Below are 18820 nucleotides of genomic sequence, written 5' to 3' on the forward strand. Positions count from 1 at the left end.
TTTCAGAAAAACGGAGGTGTAGGGTTGTTGCACTGACAATCCCTTTAGTGGTAGCGGTGGTGCCTGCTTGGCTATTTAGCGAGTCATTATGAGGGACCTGGAGCGGTCCCACTGTCACCTGCTACCTACTATATCCCCAATCTCTAGGCAATTCCAAGAAGTGGATGAGGATGGCTCACTCAAGTAACGTGACATTTTTCATCATTTGCCACCACGTCCCACCCTAGTAAGATGGTACTACCAGGGAGGACTCAACTTCAGATTGGTGACCTGAGTGAGTTCTTAGAGTTTATCCTTGAAATGTTACAGTACTGCTGCAAAGGAGAGCAGTTGGGATTGGTGGATAGGTAATCGGCCATGCACATGAACAAGCATTATGTGGGCTCAGGGATGACAGTGCATGTCAGACTGTAGTAACAAGTCAAGGCTATCTCTGACCTACCTCTCTGTTCTTCAGGATGATTTTGTACTTTAAGTAAAGTGGTAGGGTTTCTCCAAACCAAGGCCTTTGTTTAGAGTTTGGAAGATGAGACACTCCATCAAAACATGTCATGGGCTACTTTTCATACAATGGATGGGATATCCGCCGCATTTCTGACAGAGGATACCATTCACCAAGCTCTAAATAAGGCCTTATATCTTGGAAATACTTTAAGTGTACACCTCAACATCCACTGTGAACATAAACATCTCGTGCTTAAGAGTGATAAAAAGGAAATCAGTAAAACTCTGCCATAAAAGGGCAGGAAATCACTCTTCCTAGAAAAAAGAGGTTGTGTGAATCCCTCCAAAAATATAGTTTAAAATTATTTTCTCTTCAAAAAGGTGAAGAATAGTCGGCACTAGCTCGGAGAGTTCCTGAGTCCAGGAGAGTGAAAAGAGAAGTGAGGCAACAAGACATTCCAGGGGATGATGGGATACTGTTGCAGCTGGCTTTCTTAAAGGTGCAGTAAGGAAGTACCTGCCTAATTGGTAACATTATACTAGCTTTCTTTGACTTTTTTCTTTTAAAGAAGGATTGTGAAATATTCCTTGTCACTTAAACTCTCACTACAGGCAGTTTTTAATTGATTTAATATTTCGTATTTAATGCAAACGAATTACATTAGTTCAATAAAGTTTGCATATGGAAAATAATTTTTATTTCTAAAGTGGTCTGGAAAGAAAAATATATATTTATTTTATATGCATGCATTTGGCAGGCATGTGAATGGGATTTTTCAACGTGGGTGCTCTGGTACATAGTGATTTGCTCTGGTGAAGTACAACAATACTAAAACTTTATATGTTTAAAAAACAGCCTGTGCTTTATGTGTAATCGCACTTGTGTTTTGTGTCGGAGCTTACTATTTTTAGCTGGTCAAACTATACTAAATATTTTAATGAAATGGTTAAGCAACACAATCACAGGAACGAGGAAAGGAGGAGGAAGAGAATACACAAAACATTATTTGATTAATAACTCATCTTGTATCTAGACTCTGAGCTCGGATTCAGATTAACGTTTCGGTTTCTTACCATTGATGTGACTACTAGGGCAGGAGAAAACCCCATTGCCAAATAGAAGAGAAGTTCAATAATCTTATACCTAAAAAACAATAAAAATAAAAAAAAACATTTATGAATACGCATTATGTACCAGATACAGAACATCTATGTTTAATGTAAAGTAATACATTAACATTCTCGTCAATGGTATTACTTGAACAAATTGGTGACCTGGTGAGCTCTTAGAAAACAGCCTTCACTATATTAAATATCAAACTGACCCATTATGCTTGTGCATCTATCTAGCACATCAGCATACAGTGTGTGAAAAATTTGATTTGTTTTAGTGGATGGTAGTCCACCATAAGTATTAATGAACAAGTTACTTACCATCAGTAACGCCTTATCTGGTAGAGACATCTAGCCGTATATTCCTTACCTTTGAATTTCTCAGGCACTGGACTAGATAGGGAAGATTTTTGTTCGAGCAATACCCTTGTGCCCTGGTAGGTGGCATCAGTCGGCTCTGTGTGACATCATTGGCATCGTCTCCACCATTGTGAAGTCTGCATCACCTATATAGGCGCCACATCGGTTCACTGACGTCAGTTACTTTTCTCGACTTTCCACACAAGGAGCATGGAGCCGCGAAGTGCACTGACATTGGTTTACTTTAACCAAGTAAGACCCTGAAAGGGAACAGCCTTGACTCTGCAGGGAGGATGGGTGGCTGGATGGGTCGGTAGGCAATCTGCAGCTAGATCAGGTCTCTAACAGATAAGGCATTACCAAAGGTAAGCAAACGTGTCCATCTGACAGACATCTAGCCACCGATTCTCTACCTTTGAATAGATACCTAAGCATTACCAACGCTGCTGAAGGGACTGCGGACAAGTTTAGACCAGGACGTTCTGCAGGTCAAAGCGGCCAAAAAGGATGTCCCTTCCGACTGGACTGTCCAGTCAGTAGTGTCTGGTAAATGTGTGCAGCAATGCTCGCATTGCTGCCTGACAAATGTCAAGGACTGAATCACCATGTTGCAACACCGTGGTAGGAGCCTTAGCTCTGATGGGATGAGCCCTTAAGCCTTCAGGAGGCAGCTTGGCTAGAGCGTCAAAAGTAAAAAAGAACAGATGATGGACGGAATGGTGAACAAATTAAACATTCACCGCCATTCACAGATCTGGGTATAATCCATCCGTTTTTTTTTGCTCACCACACAACCCCAGTTTGGACCCAGCCATATGCAAATCACTTTGGTTTCAAACTAGCCTGGCTGATGAGGGGTGATATCACAAAACCAGTCCCAGTATGCCTGTTTTCCAGTCTGAGGACGACCCGACCTGGCAGTTCGGGCTGGACTATTCCCATGGGGAACAGGGTAAAGGCTCATTTGCATATGGCTGGGTCCAAATTGGAATGGCGTGGCAAGCAAAATAACAATGGATTAAACCAACATCTGCGACTGGGGATTAATATTTTATTAATATTTTATGCAGCATGGAGACACAGAGACACAGAGCCAAGATACAGACTGCGAGGGAGTTGCTATGAGAATCTTCCTAAATCAGTCTGGTGTCTGGAAAAATTGCCTTGCCTTGCTGAGCATTTCTGCATTACCTGTGTACTTCTCTGGGTATGTATGAGAGTGCAAACTAAATGGTTCTGGATCTGTTACCACAGGCTCCCTACCACATACAAATGCCAACGTTTGACTAGGTCCCCTTAGCAATGAGGGAGCAACATGGACCATTTGAGCTGGTTACACACCATATCCAGAAATAGATAATCTAGGAGCAGCAGAAATGCGTATGTTATACACATATCTAGTAAAAATATATAGATGCTTAACAATTTGTCACGCAAACAATGCATGTATGTAGAAACAACTAATTATGAGGAAGTGTTCGGTTTTCAACATTTTGGTAATCATTTCCTGCATAAAGCAAGTACTCCATGTGCTCTGATGATTACATGCAACGGGAACACTGCCTACACCACCACAAGGTAGTTCACATGTTTGCATATTTTTCTTGGGGATAATACTACAGACCCGGCGTCATATTATAGATTCACACCAGCAAAGAAAACTATGCTTACCTACACAATGTGGATATATTCAAACATCATGTCATTGCCTGGCTAAGATAAAACATTTAAATATACCAAACATTACCACATTTACACATTTTGCGAACTGGCAATGATTCACAAATAACATGGATGAAACACTAGATACCATGCTTTGCAAAAGTTCAAACAATTCTTCAGTATCCAATCGGGTTGGGGTTAGTGTGGTATTCAAACACTAGCGGGCATCATGCATGTTTCCTGGGACATACACAAGGGTTTAAGATCAGTAGGCCTGACCCACATTGCGCATAGACACAACACTTGTGGGTCGTGACAACTTACAGTGTTGGGAGGTTGTGACTTGATTGGCTAAAAACCTCAACTTTGTCCCAGATGAAACAATGGCCCCTTGTTTGATGACATGAGACTGCAGGACTTTTTATTAGGTCCTTCAAAACCACGTCAAAAGTGGTTTCCTAGTAGGAGGCTACTGAGAGACTGTTTCAAGTTTGAAAGAGCAAATTTGTACAGGGCTTTTGCGGTAGTAGATAATGGTATGACTAAATTGTCCACTAGGATATACTTTCTCGGTAACATTGTGTCCTCTGTCATAGACATCATATAGAATGACATGTCTTCTTTACAACATGGTAGTCACAGCTTAGATCGATTACGTTATTAAGCTGGACTCTGAACACACTTTGTTCTGGTTGCATACCACTACAACTTCTTAATGCAATTAGCTTGTTTACCACACAATCTCTCAAAACAGCAATCAGTCATGGCAAGGAACGATGCAACATACACTACGTTATACATAAAGAAGTTAGAGAAATTACCATTTACTGTTGCAGAAATATTTTCCGCGGATTGGATAATCCACTGATTTCCTTCTCTGCCAATACAGACATTCCACTTTCCTTAATGTTTACAATAGCATCAGGTAGGCAGATCGAGGCTCTAGGAGAAGGATATGTGCACAAGTCATGGAATTTACCTTTTAGACATTGCTGTAGGAATGGCGAGACTGAAGTCTTTCTTAGCAAGAATACTTTAAGACATTCCTTGGTGTGCAGGGAGATTTCACTTCATGGTGCATGCAATGAGTCAATGGCAAATTTGTCCAGCTATCTGAAGGGTTCTCTAGCTGCTGTGATATCTCGGGCTTACAGATTGCTCTCGAATGGGAATTATTTGATGTTAAACGATCAGAGCTGCTTCATCATGAAACCGAGAATAGCATATCTGGCAACAGTTTCTGCAGTTGTGACTTTATGTACACAAGTATTGTTTCCACCTACCTGTACAGTTTGGGAAGCAAAACTTTGGCTTCCAAAAAAGCTTTCCAACGTGCACTTTGATGCTCTGAGCAGACTGGATGCCTTCCTGTTCTAGAAGGATTTGGCCTTAACATCTGCAAAGGAGACAATTGATTTTCAAGTTGCAGGGTCTTCTTATGAGATACAGTCGTTACTCCAAACAAATTTCCTGCAAAATTTAGGGAATTTGTGCACTGCATTTTTTAAGTGTCTAGTACTGTGAGAGTAGCGCACTATTTTTTAAAGAAAATAGGCTCTGGCTTGGTTAGTACCTTCCGAGACATTCTTCTGAGTTATTCCATAGTTCATACACTCCGTGCTGGGCAACATTTTGGAGGTCTTCCACTAGTCCTGTTCATGATTGTTGGGACTGTTTCTTTTTCTGCTCTCCAATTGATGTCCCATTAAGAAGCCAAATGGAATTAGCACTTCCAGATGTGCTCCTGTGTCTTGAATGGATGATACAATGTTTTGGCACACCCTGGCTTTGGAAACGGAATGATTACTGGTCCTTATCCTTTCGGAATGTGTGCTACACTGCCTGCAGACCGTATTACCCTGTCATCAGTGAGCTTTGGAGTGTGCACTGGATTTATGCCCAAGAATGCAGCTGGTTCAGTCTTTGGACATTGACCTACTAGTGCGCCTGTTAATTGCCAATTTGTACTATTGTCTCTTGCACTTAGCATTGCTCCTAGATGCATTCTACAAGCCCTCCTGGGAAGCTTCTGTGCCTAGTGATCTGGAGCTTGGCTCGGCTACTGCCGATCTTGCACAGACTACTTCTCCTTTGAGGGATGATAGATAGGAACATTTTTGCTCCATGAATCCGATTCAATGGGTGACTCTTGGATCATCCTCTGCATTTGCTGGGAACAGCATTCTTTCCTCTACCTCTCGGAACACAAACAATCTGGCGGTTTCGAGTTGTGGGACAATTTTTTTGGCTTTTTCATTTTTAATACAAAATTGCTTTTAAATTGGTTTTAAATAGCTTTCAATAAGCTCTTTGTTTGAAAGAAGCAGGATGCTTTTTTAGATTTGTAGGGTTCTTCTACATTGATTGGCCCATATATTTTAGCATTCGTCTGGAGATAGCTTTCTTGACTTCCGTGCAAGGAGTGGCTGTCATGTGGTCAGGATAGAACTAGCAGAAACAAGATTTACATGCTTGAGTTTCTTAAGTTGACTTCTTTTTTTACACACAATGACTTTTGACATACAAATGACTTGCATGCGTGTCTATGCAGGATAACATTCTACGAATCTGCATTGCTTACATTTCTACTTTGAGGGTACATTATCATGAAACCTTGAACATTTAGTGCTAATTATAATGCTCACTGTGCAAATGTCATGTTTGTTATTTATATGTTTGGCGACTCCGCTATCCAACTAGAATAAACAATTGAGGCCTCAACGGGATTGTGACATGGAAACATGGGTTTTGTTGAACAAGTTACTTGCCTTCCGTAACGCATTATCTGGCTGCAGATTCCATACCTTTGAATTTCCCAGGCGTCAGGATAGATCCGTGAACTTTTGCTCGAGCAAAACCCATAGTGTGTGCCCTTGAGTGGAGCCATTCTGCCACGCATGACGTCATCAGCAGTACCGGTTATAACGTTGCGGTCACCTGTATAGGTGCCACCCAAGTGCGCTGACGTCAGTACTGATGTTTTTCCACGCCAGAGGCGCAGAGCCACAAAGTTGTGCGCAAAACTAGGGCCCTAAAAAGGGGAGTAACCCTAGCCCTAACAAAACCAAATGCAAAGCGTGGGGGCAGAGGTGGGGCTGTAAGGAATCTGCAACTAGAGTCTCTACCAGATAATGCGCTACTGAAGGTAAGTAACTTGTTCATCTGATAGGGACTTCTAGCTGCAGATTCCTTACCTTTGAATTAGATACCCAACCCATACTATCCTGGCGGTGGAGGATGTCCTGCAGGACTGAACGGGCAAAATAGTCGTCCCTATGGACCTGACTGTCCAGGCAAAGATTCCCATATTGCTGCCGGACAGATGTCCAGGACTGGGACACCCTGAGCCAAGGCCGTAGTTGCAGCCTTTCCCCTCTTGGAATGTGCCTTTAGGGGGCTGCTTCTCAGCCAGGACATAACAGATCTTAATGCAGAGAACGACCCAGCTAAAGAATTGGTCCTTTTCTGTAATACCCGCCCATTCTTTGATTCCAAGTAACCCACAAATAGTTGGTCGTCCACCCAGAACTCTGTAGTGTGGTCATGGTAGAATGACATTGCTCTTTTGGAGTCCAGATGGTAGAAACACTCCTCTTCCTTAGAGGAATGCGGGGAGCAAAGAAGGTGTGCAGCATGATGGATTGACCAGATGGAATGTGGTCACAGCCTTTGGCAAAAATGAAGCACGGATGTGAAGCACGACTTTTGTCTGGGAAAGGCATCATGTAGGGAGGATTTAAAAATGGTGCCTGCAACTCACTCACCCTCCGGGTAGATGTTATTGTCAAGCAGTCGGAGGGGACAGTTGTGCAAAGGCTCGAATGGAGCACACATATGAAAAGTGAGGACCAAATTATGATCCCACGCATAACAAAGGGCGTGTGAGGAAACAAGTCAGCCAGCCCTTTCAGAAACCTATGTACAATTGGAGACCTCAAGAGAGTAGGCTGGTATGGCAACCACACAAAAGCAGATAGAGCAGAAAGACAACCCTTGAAAGTACCCAATGCAGAGCCATGCTGGGCAAGGATTAGAATGAATATAAGAACAGTGGAAAGAGAAGCAGAAAGAGGGTCAATAGACCTTTACGTACAGTATAATACACATTTCTGCCAACAGCAAGCGTATACCGTTTTAGTGGAGGGCCGCTTGGCTGTCAAAATAACGTTACATTCTTTTATTAAAAACTTTGACATTTTCAAGAATACAATAGTGATGTAGTACACAAATCATACACAATCAATGTAAGCACTCAGAGCGCCACTGACAACTAAGAAAAAACAATAAGTACACTTCAAAATTTCGAGGTTGACCAACTGCCCCTGCCCAACACCCCATATTCAGTTAGCAACACAATCCAAGACCCCATGAATGTCCTGACAGACCGACATGGAAGAATACCATTACAGTACAATTTGAACCAGGAACTCCGAGTATCTGATCAATGTCTATCCTATTCCCGTGGGGACCAACCCAACAGGTGGTTGAGAAAGATGGAGTGTAGGGTTGTCAACAAGATAAGCTTTAAAGGGGCCCCATATATCCTTTGGACGGGGCTGGCAAGGTTTCAGCATACAAGTCGCTGTGGGTGTTACAGTGAGCAAGACTGTGCAGCCAGGCTTTAGTTGTGGGAATAGCCTTACAGCCCCATCTAAGAGTGATCACTGGCTTAGCAAGCAAGAAGGTTATAGACATGAATTTCAGAATTGCTTTGGAGAAGTCAAGCACATAACCCAATAACACGGATTCTGGGTTCGCAGTAACCTCCAGCCCAACCATAGTAATGATTCCTTTGCATACGGATCTCCAATAACCCTCAATCGTGGAGGAGGCCCAAACGAAATGCGCAAAATCATAATGTTAAATACTTCAGGACGAAGGTCAAAAGCCATCAACTGTTGTCGCTCAATATTCACACATGGAGGCACAGAGTTGGCTGGTTTGGGTGGACGGCCCTCCCCTGCTGCTGGGACAGAAGATCCTCCGTTAGGGCCAGCCTGATTGGTGGATCAATGCTCATTTTCAGAAGCTCTGGATATCAGACTCTCCTTGCCCAGTCAGCCATAAGAATGACTTATGGCCTGGTCAATCCTTATCTTCTGAAGAAACCTGTGCAGGAGTGGTATGAGCAGAAATGCGTACAGCAGGTCTGAGCTCCACTCTTGACGAAATGTGTTGCCGAGTGATAGCTGCCTTGGAAAATTCAGGGCACAGTATTGCTGACACTGCACGTTCTCGTTGGAGGCGAACAGATCTAACCAAGAACTTCCTCAATGCGGAAAGACTTTGCACCACCTCCGACTGGAGACTGCATTCGTGATCCACTAGGCATGGACGGCTGACTTTGTCCACCCAGGCATTTATAGAACCTGCCTGGTGTTAACCCACCAGGGTTATGTCCAGCTGTTCCAGCCACGTCCAGAGTTGCAGGGCCTCTCGAGAAAGGGTCCACAACCCCACCCTGCTTTTTGCAGTATCACATGGCAGTGTTGTTGTCTGAACACCTGCACTAACTTCCCCCTTGACAGAGCGAAAAAATGCCTTCAATGCAAAATGAGTCGCTCGGGCTCCAACAAATTGATGTGGTGCCCGACTCTGCCAGAGACTAGTGTCCCCTGATCTCCACCTCTCCCAGACAGTCGCTCAATCCCAGAAGTGACGCATTTGTCACAACTGTGAGATCTGGTTAGGAAGGGAGAGGGGTCTGCCATTGACTCAATTCCAGTTTGTTAACCACCACTGCAGATCTCTCACAGTTCCTTCCAAGATCTAGCCCATGTCAGTGAGATTTCTTCAATGCTGTATCCACTGGAACTTCAGGTCCCACTGCAGAGTCCACATACGCCACCTCGCATGCTTTACCAACAGGATGCAGGAGGCCATGAGGCCCAACAGCCTTAGAGTCGGTCTCACTGAAATCCAGGATAGAGGCAGGAACATCGGAATTATAACCTGAATATCCTGGACTAGCTGTTCGGGAGGATAGGCCCGAAACTGCACTGTGTCCAGAACAGTCCAGATCAAAGGGAGCATCTGAGAAGGAGTTAGGTGTGACTTCGCCGCGTTTGTAGAGAATCCCAGTGAATGCAGGAGGTCCGCTGTAGTCTGAAGGTGGGAGACTACAACCTGGGGCGAGGACGGCTTCAACAGCCAGTCCTCGAGGTAGGGGAAGAAGGACACCCTTAACCTGCACAAATAAGCTGCGACCATCTTCATTACTTTGGTGAACACCTGAGGGGCACGAGTAAGGCTGAAGGGGAGCACGGTATACTGAAAGTGCTTGTGGCCTACCTTGAACTGGCAAAATGAGGATGTGAAAATATGCATCCTGCAGGTCCAACACTACCATCCAGTCTTCTTGGTCTGGGGCAGACAAGACCTGAGCTAGAGTGAGCATTTCAAATTTCTCCTTCTTGAGGAAGAGATTGACAGTCCCAAGATCTAAAATAGGCTGCACCCCTTTGTTCTTCTTCGGAACCAGAAAGTAGCAGGAATAACAGCCACTGCCTACTTCTGAATCCAGGACCCTCGCTATAGCTCCTTTGGCCAAGAGAGCTATAGCTCCCTCCTGGAGCAAAATTAAATTATCCTACGTCAGTTGTTCTTGATTTGGCAGAATGGGAGGAGGAAAAGAAAGGAAAGGCACAGAATAGCCCTTCTAATTGATCTGCAAGTGCCATTTGTCCGGTGTTCTGGACCTCCAGCAGGGCAGATGATAATGGATTTTCCCACCAACTGGAAGGTGTGGTCTTGCAGAGTCAGTCTAGGAGTGCTTGGAGGCTGTGGCTGCTGAGGGCAGGATGGCCGTGGACTTCTGGCTTCCATTCCTAGGTCAGAATGAACAGTGTCCAAGTCACTGCACAACTTGGGAATTCTGCGCAAGATGGTGGTAGGGATAAAGCCGATGCGGCTGGAAACTCCTTCCATTGCCACAAAAGTGGCAAAAGCTAGACTTGCCACGGGGTGTAGAAGAGAGGCCCAAGGATCTGGCCGTAGCTCGAGAGTCCTTGAAAATCACCAGGGCAGAGTCTGCCTTCTCCCCGAAAAGACGGGCATTTCCATCAAATTTGCCAGTTGTCTTACGCCAGGAGGGGGACCTCAAGGCCACCGTTGTAGAAATCGATCTGCCCAGTGAATCAGTTGTGTCAAGGCCACACCTTATGGTGAGTTTTGCTGCATCTCTCCTGTCCTTGACTGCCCGAGAGAGTACAGCCCGGGCCTCCTCTCCCGGGGACTTGTGGCAGCAACTGCGCAACCGTCTCCCAAAGGGAATGGGAGAAATGGCTCAATAGACCTGCGATATTTACCTACCGCAATGCCAGGCTGGAGGAAGAAAACATCTTCTAACCAAGCAAATCCAGCTTCTTGGATTCCCTAACCAGAGGGGCAGAAGGGAACGTGCTCTGTGATATAAAGCCTTGCACCTCAAAGCTTTATGGGGTGGGGTGTTGGCTGAGGAACTTTGGGTAACCCGGAGCTGGGCAATGGTAGCGTGCAATTATCCTATTCACAGGAGCCCTTGGGGTAGGCTTGGACCACGTGCCTAGAAGGACATCCGTTAGTGTCTCATTGAAAGGCAAAAGGGGTTCAGAGGTGGCAGCCCCAGATTGCAGCACTTCGGTCAGGAGATTAGTCCTGACCTGCACGGAGGGCAGCTCTAGTCCGAGGACCTCGGCCGGCCTCTTAACCACCACAGCATAAGATGCCCCCTCCTCCCCAGCCAAAGTTGGTGGAGCGAGCATATCAGTATCTGGGATAGTGTCCAGTCCACTTGCTTCCCCAAGTTCCCCAAACCTGTCCATCTGCTCCGCAAGGTCATCCAGATGTTTCAAAGTGTCCATAGACCCCTCCGAAGAGCCTAGAACATCTTAACCATGTTCAGGCGACAAGATACAACATCTGAGTTCAATAAGTGCCGGAATCGACTTAATGTGAAGCCTTTCCGATAGGATATTCCGGTGCATTTTACCAGAGCATCCCGAAGACCTCGAGCGGGATGAAGAGGACTTTGAGCTCCGGAAGCGGTCCTGCGACAACCTCTTGTTCGATCGCGACTAGAACCTTCGCATAATCTCACTGGATGGTGTTGACTGCTGGGGCCACAATGACCTTCGTAGCCCGCTGCAGCAAGGCCTTCGGAGCCGTACCCGACAGTCCAAGCACTACTTTTAATCGCAGTCGCGCTCGAGACACTAGAGGCCAACTAGGTGGTGGTTGGTAACCAACATCATGCTGTGACAGGCACCGCACGGCTTGAACCCAGCCTTATCGAAGACTTATTCGCACACAAAGTTGGGAAAAAAAATGAAAAATCGACAAATTCAAAAAAAGGCCGGTCAAAAAGTGACAGAGAGGTAGCTCTTCCTGGATCAGCGCTTAACTGATGAAGAAAGAAAAGAACTGAAGTCGGCGCACCTGGATGACGCCTATGTAGGTGTCCATGACACCATAAACAATGCTAATCAGAGTTGTCATGTTCTAAAGTTGCACACATAATTGTTGACCATTAGGGTTAGGGGTACTGATGGTGCCCTTGCAGGGACACAGGACAACATATCCAGAGGGTGTGCACAGAATCAGTTTGGCACAATCCTGACGTTTATGTTGTGTGGCAAACGCACGGTTTTACTGAGGGAGATACAAGCCGGCACTGAGACTGGTGCTCAGAGGAAGAAGGTATCCAGTCTTACTGTTAACTCTGCAGCTTGTTTAAGGCTCTCATGTTTAAGGGCAAATGTTAGGCAACAGAAATGCAGAACTATTAGAAGAGCACCTTCACACAATTGAGGAGGATGAGGACCACTAATATGATGCTGTTCACCTTTTCCTGCTTGCCCAGTATCCAACCAACAGTGCTGGAGAGGTACTGACACTGCGTTTCTTGAGCAACAGCTGACCATCTTAACATAAAAGTGTGTAATATTCCAAAATTAGAGAGAAATCCTAATAGTTTAAGGAAGAACTTCAGGCCATCAATGCATGTATAATCCCAAATTGACTTACATCAATCAGTTACTGTGTGTCATAATGACTGTTGAGGTTAGGGACTGGCTAGTAACGAAAGTCAAATGGCCACAACAGAACTGCTCCTGAATATCCAAACAACTGCTACACAAATCCAGACTATCCAAAACACTGCTGCAAGACTCAACCTACAACGTTGCACCCACCTCACACAGCACGTCAAGAAGCTTCACTGGCTCCCCATTCACAAGTGCAGCCAATTCAAACCTAACACACACACACACACTCCAAGCCCTACACATCACAGGACCAGTATACCTGAACAGCCACCTACACTTTCATCAACCCACCAGACACCTACGCTCTGCCTCACTCACACACATTACATATATCAGCAAAAGCAAAACTGGAGATCGCTTATTTTCCTACGTGGCACCCAAGACATGGAACGACCTCCCACAACACATTGGAGCCTCCTCCTCACTTCTTGTGGCTAGACAAAAGCGGTGATATTTGCTTGGGGAATTTGGTGGGGGATCAACTGATGGAACAGTTTTTATTGTTTTAATCTGTTGTACCCACAATTTAACTTTAAACTGCACCGTTCGAAAAAACTAAAAGCTACTTTGACTTACTTGCAAGCTGTCGAAATCTGCCTCAGTGTTTGATTTTTCCTGCTTTCCGCAGTCGCGCACTCTGATTGGCCGTCTCTCAGCCAATCAGTACGTAGCCCGGGTGGAGCTGGTTGAGCTCCCGTGGCATTAAAAGGACGCTGATGCGAGGTCGCGTGGCTAAACAAAAGTGGTAATATTTGCTTGGGGAATTTGTTGGGGGACCAACTGGTGGAACTGTTTTCATTGTTTTTATATGTTGTACTCCCAATTTAACTCTAAACTGCACCGTTCGAAAAAACTAAAAGCTACTTTGACTTACTTGCATGCTGTAGCAATCTGCCTCAGTGTTGGATATTTCCTGCCTTCGGCAGTCGCACGCTCTGATTGGTCGGCTCTCAGCCAATCAGCGCGTAGCCCGGGTGGAGCTGGTTGAGCTCCTGTGGCATTAAATGGAAGCCACTGCAGGGACGCGCAGCGGGCGCGGCAAAGGCGCGCCAAAAGGCAAGCCCGTCCGCACCAGAACATCGCCAGGAGCGAGGGACCTTGCCCCTCTTAAATCTTATAGAGGCAGCTATACCGGCGAGGAATTGCGGGCCTTATGTACGAAAGGCCCCTGTGGGAATCATAGCTGGGATCCTGGGAATTGCCCCACGTTCTGTGAATACTGTGAATTTAGACCACTTCACTTGAAGCACGCTACAACCTATGGTCATGGGGGGCTGAGCCACACCATGTTGAGTATTAATTGTCGCTCCCTGCCTAAACATCACGCTGAGGTATTCGATCTCTTAAAAGAACACTCACCTGAGATCCTGTTCCTAACTGAAACATGGCTCTGTGATTCCTCTGTGGCCATCCCAGCACTTGCTCTTCCTACAGGCAACGTTATACGCAGCTTAAATAGATCTGGAGGTAGAGGGGGCAGCATTGTGATTATCTACAAATCTGTACACTCATGCAGTTTGTCACCATTTGCGCTTCCTGATTGCGAGAGTGCCTTCCCCTTCTCTGGTCTTGGCCAACTTCAACATTATAGGCGACCTGAACCTCCATTTAGAATCACAAGAATCTTCGGAGATCATTAGCTACCTAGGGGACCTGGCAGCCTGTCAGCTGATTCAACTGACGCCCAGTGCGACGCATAGAGCAGGTCATTTCCTTGACCCTATTCTCTCGAATTTAGAGCTACTGAAGTTTTGCTACCGCTCCCTATGATCTGGACTGACCACTTTCTCATTTCAATGCGGCTATCAATAGCTTGACATAAATCTCAGCCTAATCAACATCCTTCCCTAAAACGACCCTGGCATAAACTGAACCAAGTAGACTTCCTCACAGCCCTAAATGCAAAGCCTCTGGGCAAAGCCACAAACATGGAAGAGGCTAACGCGGCTTTCCAAAGGTGGATAAGTCAAGCCTTAGATATGTGTATTCCCCTTAAACTCACACACTCGAAAAGCACGCGGGCCAATGCTTGGTTTAATGAAGACCTTATCCTAGCTAAGAAAAATTGTAAAGTTCTGGAAAGAGCTTGGAAAAGATCACATGACCACCAGGCCAAAGCATTATATAGAGCGACTAGTAAACCCTACCATAAGCTGGTGCGTAAATCCAGAACATCTCACTACTCTGGCTTGATCAATACCAGCACCAATCATAACAGAACTATCTTTTCTCTATTGAAAGAACTGACTTCGGTGCCAGGGGAATTAGGCATGACTATCTCCTCCAACAAACACTGTGAAGACCTGGCAACCTTCTTTCTGAAGAAGGTTGAAGATATTGATCATAAGTTTGACCAAAGTATACCTTCCAGAGCTTATGGGAAAAACACTCCCACTGGTTTAGAGATTGTCACTCTTGCTTCTCTCCCCCCATTTCCCTGAGGGAATTCGAGAGACTAGTAATTAAAATTAAATACGGATCCCCAGATGATCCTCTTAAACCGGACGCCTTCAGGAAAACTCAACAGGGTTTCCTGCCTGAATGTCTGGAGCTACTCAATCTCTCCCTCTCGACCGCGACGGTGCCTAAAGCCAGGAAACACGCTAAAGTGGTCCCTCTTCTCAAAAAACCTACACTTGATGTGTCTAAATCAGAGAATTACCGCCCAATCTCACTACTCCCTTTCCTCTCGACAATTCTGGAAGCACATGTGACTTCCATCTTAACACAGTTTCTAGACTCAAATCATATACTGGACAGCTCCCAGAATGGGTTTTGACTAAGATATAGCACCAAGTCAGCCTTATTAGCTGTGGTCAAACAACTCAAATCTGTGCCAGATGCCGGCAGCACATCTGCATTGGTGCTGCTGGATCGATGCGCGACATTTGACACAGTGTCTCATGAAATCCTGCTCCTTCGTTTGGAAGAAACAGGTATTGGGAATGAAGCCTTAGAATGGTTTTCCTCCTTTCTGAGCGACCGGACCATCCAAGAGACCTCTCCTCCTTTCTCGTCCCAAGTCCATTCTCTTCGCTGTGGGGTCCCTCAAGGTTCTGCATTGAGCCCTACACTCTTTAATATATATATGAGCCCCCTGGCACGGATGGCCAAAGCATGAGGAATATCCCTGGTGTCGTATGCTGATGACACCCAGCTGGTGATTGCCTGGTCTAATGACCCAGAGCAGGATAAATTAAAAATTAAAGATGATATAACGGCAGTTGCAGAATAGATGACAGCAAATTTCCTGCAATGAAATTCCACCAAATCGAAGATTCTTCTGGTTGGCAAACAGTCCCATCTCTGGACGAATGATTGGTGGCCTTGAGCGCTAGGTGACCCCCCTATTCTCAAACCTGCGGTGAGCAACCTAGGCTTTTTAATGGATACAAATCTTAATTTTGAAACGCATGCTAAGTCAGTAGCCAGGAAATGCTTTGGACTACTGCGCGGCCTACGACCAATCCTATGCCTCTTTGATACCCAAACACGCCAACTGATTATCCAAGCCTCTATACTGGCCCGCCTGGACTACTGCAATGTGCTTCTGCTTGGCTCTAACAAATCTGTGCTTAGTAGACTGCAGAGGGTCCAGAATGCGGCAGCACATATTTTTGCACTTCCTAAATTCAGCCATGTGTCTAATCTCCTCCGCCGTCTACACTGGCTCCCACTGGCACAGCGTATTAACTTTGAGATTCTTTGTATCACGCATAAGATACTAACAGGCAGTGCACCGGACATTCCAAGTGGCCTCTGCACTCTGTACACCCACTCACGTGCCCTACGTTCGGCAAACCAGAGTCTTGCCTGTATCCCTCACATTCGCAGATGCCTGGCCCCAACTCTCTGGAACTCTCACCCCCTTCACATCCGTAGCAATCCTGATCATCAAGCCTTCAGACGTCTCCTGAAGACGTGGCTCTTCTCCCAGGCCTAATCCTCCTCGTCCGTCCTGTTCCTGTCCTGCCCCTAGAAGTTTTCCCCTGTTCTACTCCCTGCCGGGATACCCTCTTGGTTGATTAGCACACTATACAAGTCAATATAACATACCAACCCTAGGGATAATGCCACTGTAAAAAAAGTCACAGAAGATAATATTAATAAAGTAATAATATGCCCAGTCAAAATAGACTGAACAAAAATTAAACACTAATCAAAAATAAAAGGGGGGGGGGGGCGTGTGGATTACTTACATGGATAGAAAGGCAAATTGGCATTTAAAATGCTATTAAAATGGTCTCTGAGGCTGTGGGGGTTACCTGTGCTCAGGGGTTACTTTAAAATCCAGGACAAGTTACCTCTCAGAGTGATTTGGCTAATTAAATATCTATGAGATGGTAAGAGGGTGAGGAGGAATGGGAAGAGAGGTAATAATGGGAGTGACTGGGACGGTGTAGTGGTGGATTTTTTTGCCTCAGGAAATTCTCTTACCATTGGGGCAGCTGAGACACTGATCACACTGATGACTCATTTCCTACCCAACCACTGCGTTCAGGTTCTTGCTAAGATGGTCCAAGAGAAGACTGCCCTATCTGTACATCAATACCTATTGATGAAAAAATTGTGTGCGTATAGTGTGGGTTCAAACCAAACCCACTTCCTGTCTAATCAATACAGCAGCCTGTTGATTTAAACTTAAGGCTTTATATGCCCCTCTCCTTCAGTACATCAGTGGGATTTGAATTTCTAACCAGAAAGTTCTCCATTCCGTTTCCACTCCAGTTCTCTCTCCTTAGGTCCCACATCAGATCGACATGTCTTTTTTGTCAAGTCCTCTCTAGCTCAGAAGTCACTTAGAATGAGATCTATTGTGAACCTTGAAACGGTCTGTGTAGTGCACACTAGATAAAATAATTGCCCATCACACCCTTTTTCGAGTATTATTTCACAATTTTAGAAATTGGCACCATTCAATATGGTCCCAGCATGCCAAGATAGGGTTATCGTCATAGCATGCCAAGATAGAGTATGTCCTAACTACTGGACCTGTTAAAGTTTACCCCAGTCCCATGAAGAGGCTCATCTAGATCCACCAATGCACCAAGCTAAGGAGGGAATCTCCTCTGTCATTTATGCATTGTTAGCACAACCTAACTGCAACACTTCATTTTAGCCATCTAGAAACCTGGGAAAGACACATACTGCTTTGTAGATGATTTTCTAGCTGTTAATGCGTTGTCTCATCCACTGCTTCAAATTTACTGGTGTTGATATTTATTCTGTTTTCCTCATTATCCAAATACCCATGTGTTCACATGAAAGGGTCAACAGTTGAGGAATCATAATCCAATTTAATTAACTACGACAAGCATTCCGCATGGAAAGAGTCACGTTCAATATTTTCTTAGGCTCTAAAAACGGGGAGAGATGGGTGGCACGGTGGGCGATGGAGCAAAAGGGAGAGATGGTGTAGAGGCGCAGGGCTCTCCCTTATCCAATATATAACCAGTTGGTCCTCTCCCACACCTTGGATCAATATAATTTGACTCCTTGTACTGTCTCACTAAATTAGCTTCCCCCAGAAATACACCAAGCACAGTAGCACAACAGTGAGAGCAATAAAAGCAAAGCATATAATCTGGACCATTTATATATAACAAGACCAATGATGCATTAGTTTTAGATTTATTTTTCTTTATAAATATTAGTTTGTAGAGCTATCAGTCATTTCAAAAAATATATATTTTTTATTTTCTATAAAAATTAAATGGATTCTTACCTTTCATGATAAAGAAACACATAAATGGTTCCTCCTACAGCCATTAGCCAGATAAACCAACGCATGTGAGATGCTAGTGGTCCAAGTTCACGTAGATTTAACCTAATAAATGTAAATAATACAAGTAGGGTTTATGATTAGCATATACATAATAAAATAATTTTACAAATAACCCATATTAAGTGACCCACATGGCTGACTTACAGACGATCTTGAGGGAGGGAGGATGGGAAAGTGAAGACATGATGCCTGGGCTTCTACTACTTCACATGGATGTGGTCGTGGGAGGAAGATCAGCGCAGTATCGTCACTAGGGTGGGCCTAGATGAGACCTGTGTATTTCTCCAGGCCACCACATTTACCACCAAACACCATTTGCGAGCCATCACCAGGGCTGGAAATGCCTCAACAGTATTTGCAGCCAAACTACTGCAGGAAAACAGAGCTGGAGTCTTTGCTCACTATGAAAGGAACCACCAGAAGTCAGATGTCC

General features: G+C 45.0%; 1 protein-coding gene across 2 annotated transcripts in view; it reads right to left on the reverse strand.

Annotated features, from left to right (window-relative positions):
- The window catches only part of MMD (monocyte to macrophage differentiation associated), a 534703-nt gene that overhangs the window by 24913 nt on the left and 490970 nt on the right, over nt 1-18820 (reverse strand). For both annotated transcript variants that reach the window (XM_086930869.1, XM_086930868.1), the window contains exons 6-7: nt 18328-18429; nt 1519-1588 (exon numbers count right to left, since the gene is read on the reverse strand). In XM_086930869.1, coding sequence (XP_086786995.1) covers nt 1519-1588; nt 18328-18429 — 172 coding nt within the window. The remainder of the gene's footprint in view (nt 1-1518; nt 1589-18327; nt 18430-18820) is intronic.

This window comes from Lissotriton vulgaris, chromosome 7 (genome assembly GCF_964263255.1).
Source record: "Lissotriton vulgaris chromosome 7, aLisVul1.2, whole genome shotgun sequence".
Lineage (NCBI taxonomy): Eukaryota > Metazoa > Chordata > Amphibia > Caudata > Salamandridae > Lissotriton > Lissotriton vulgaris.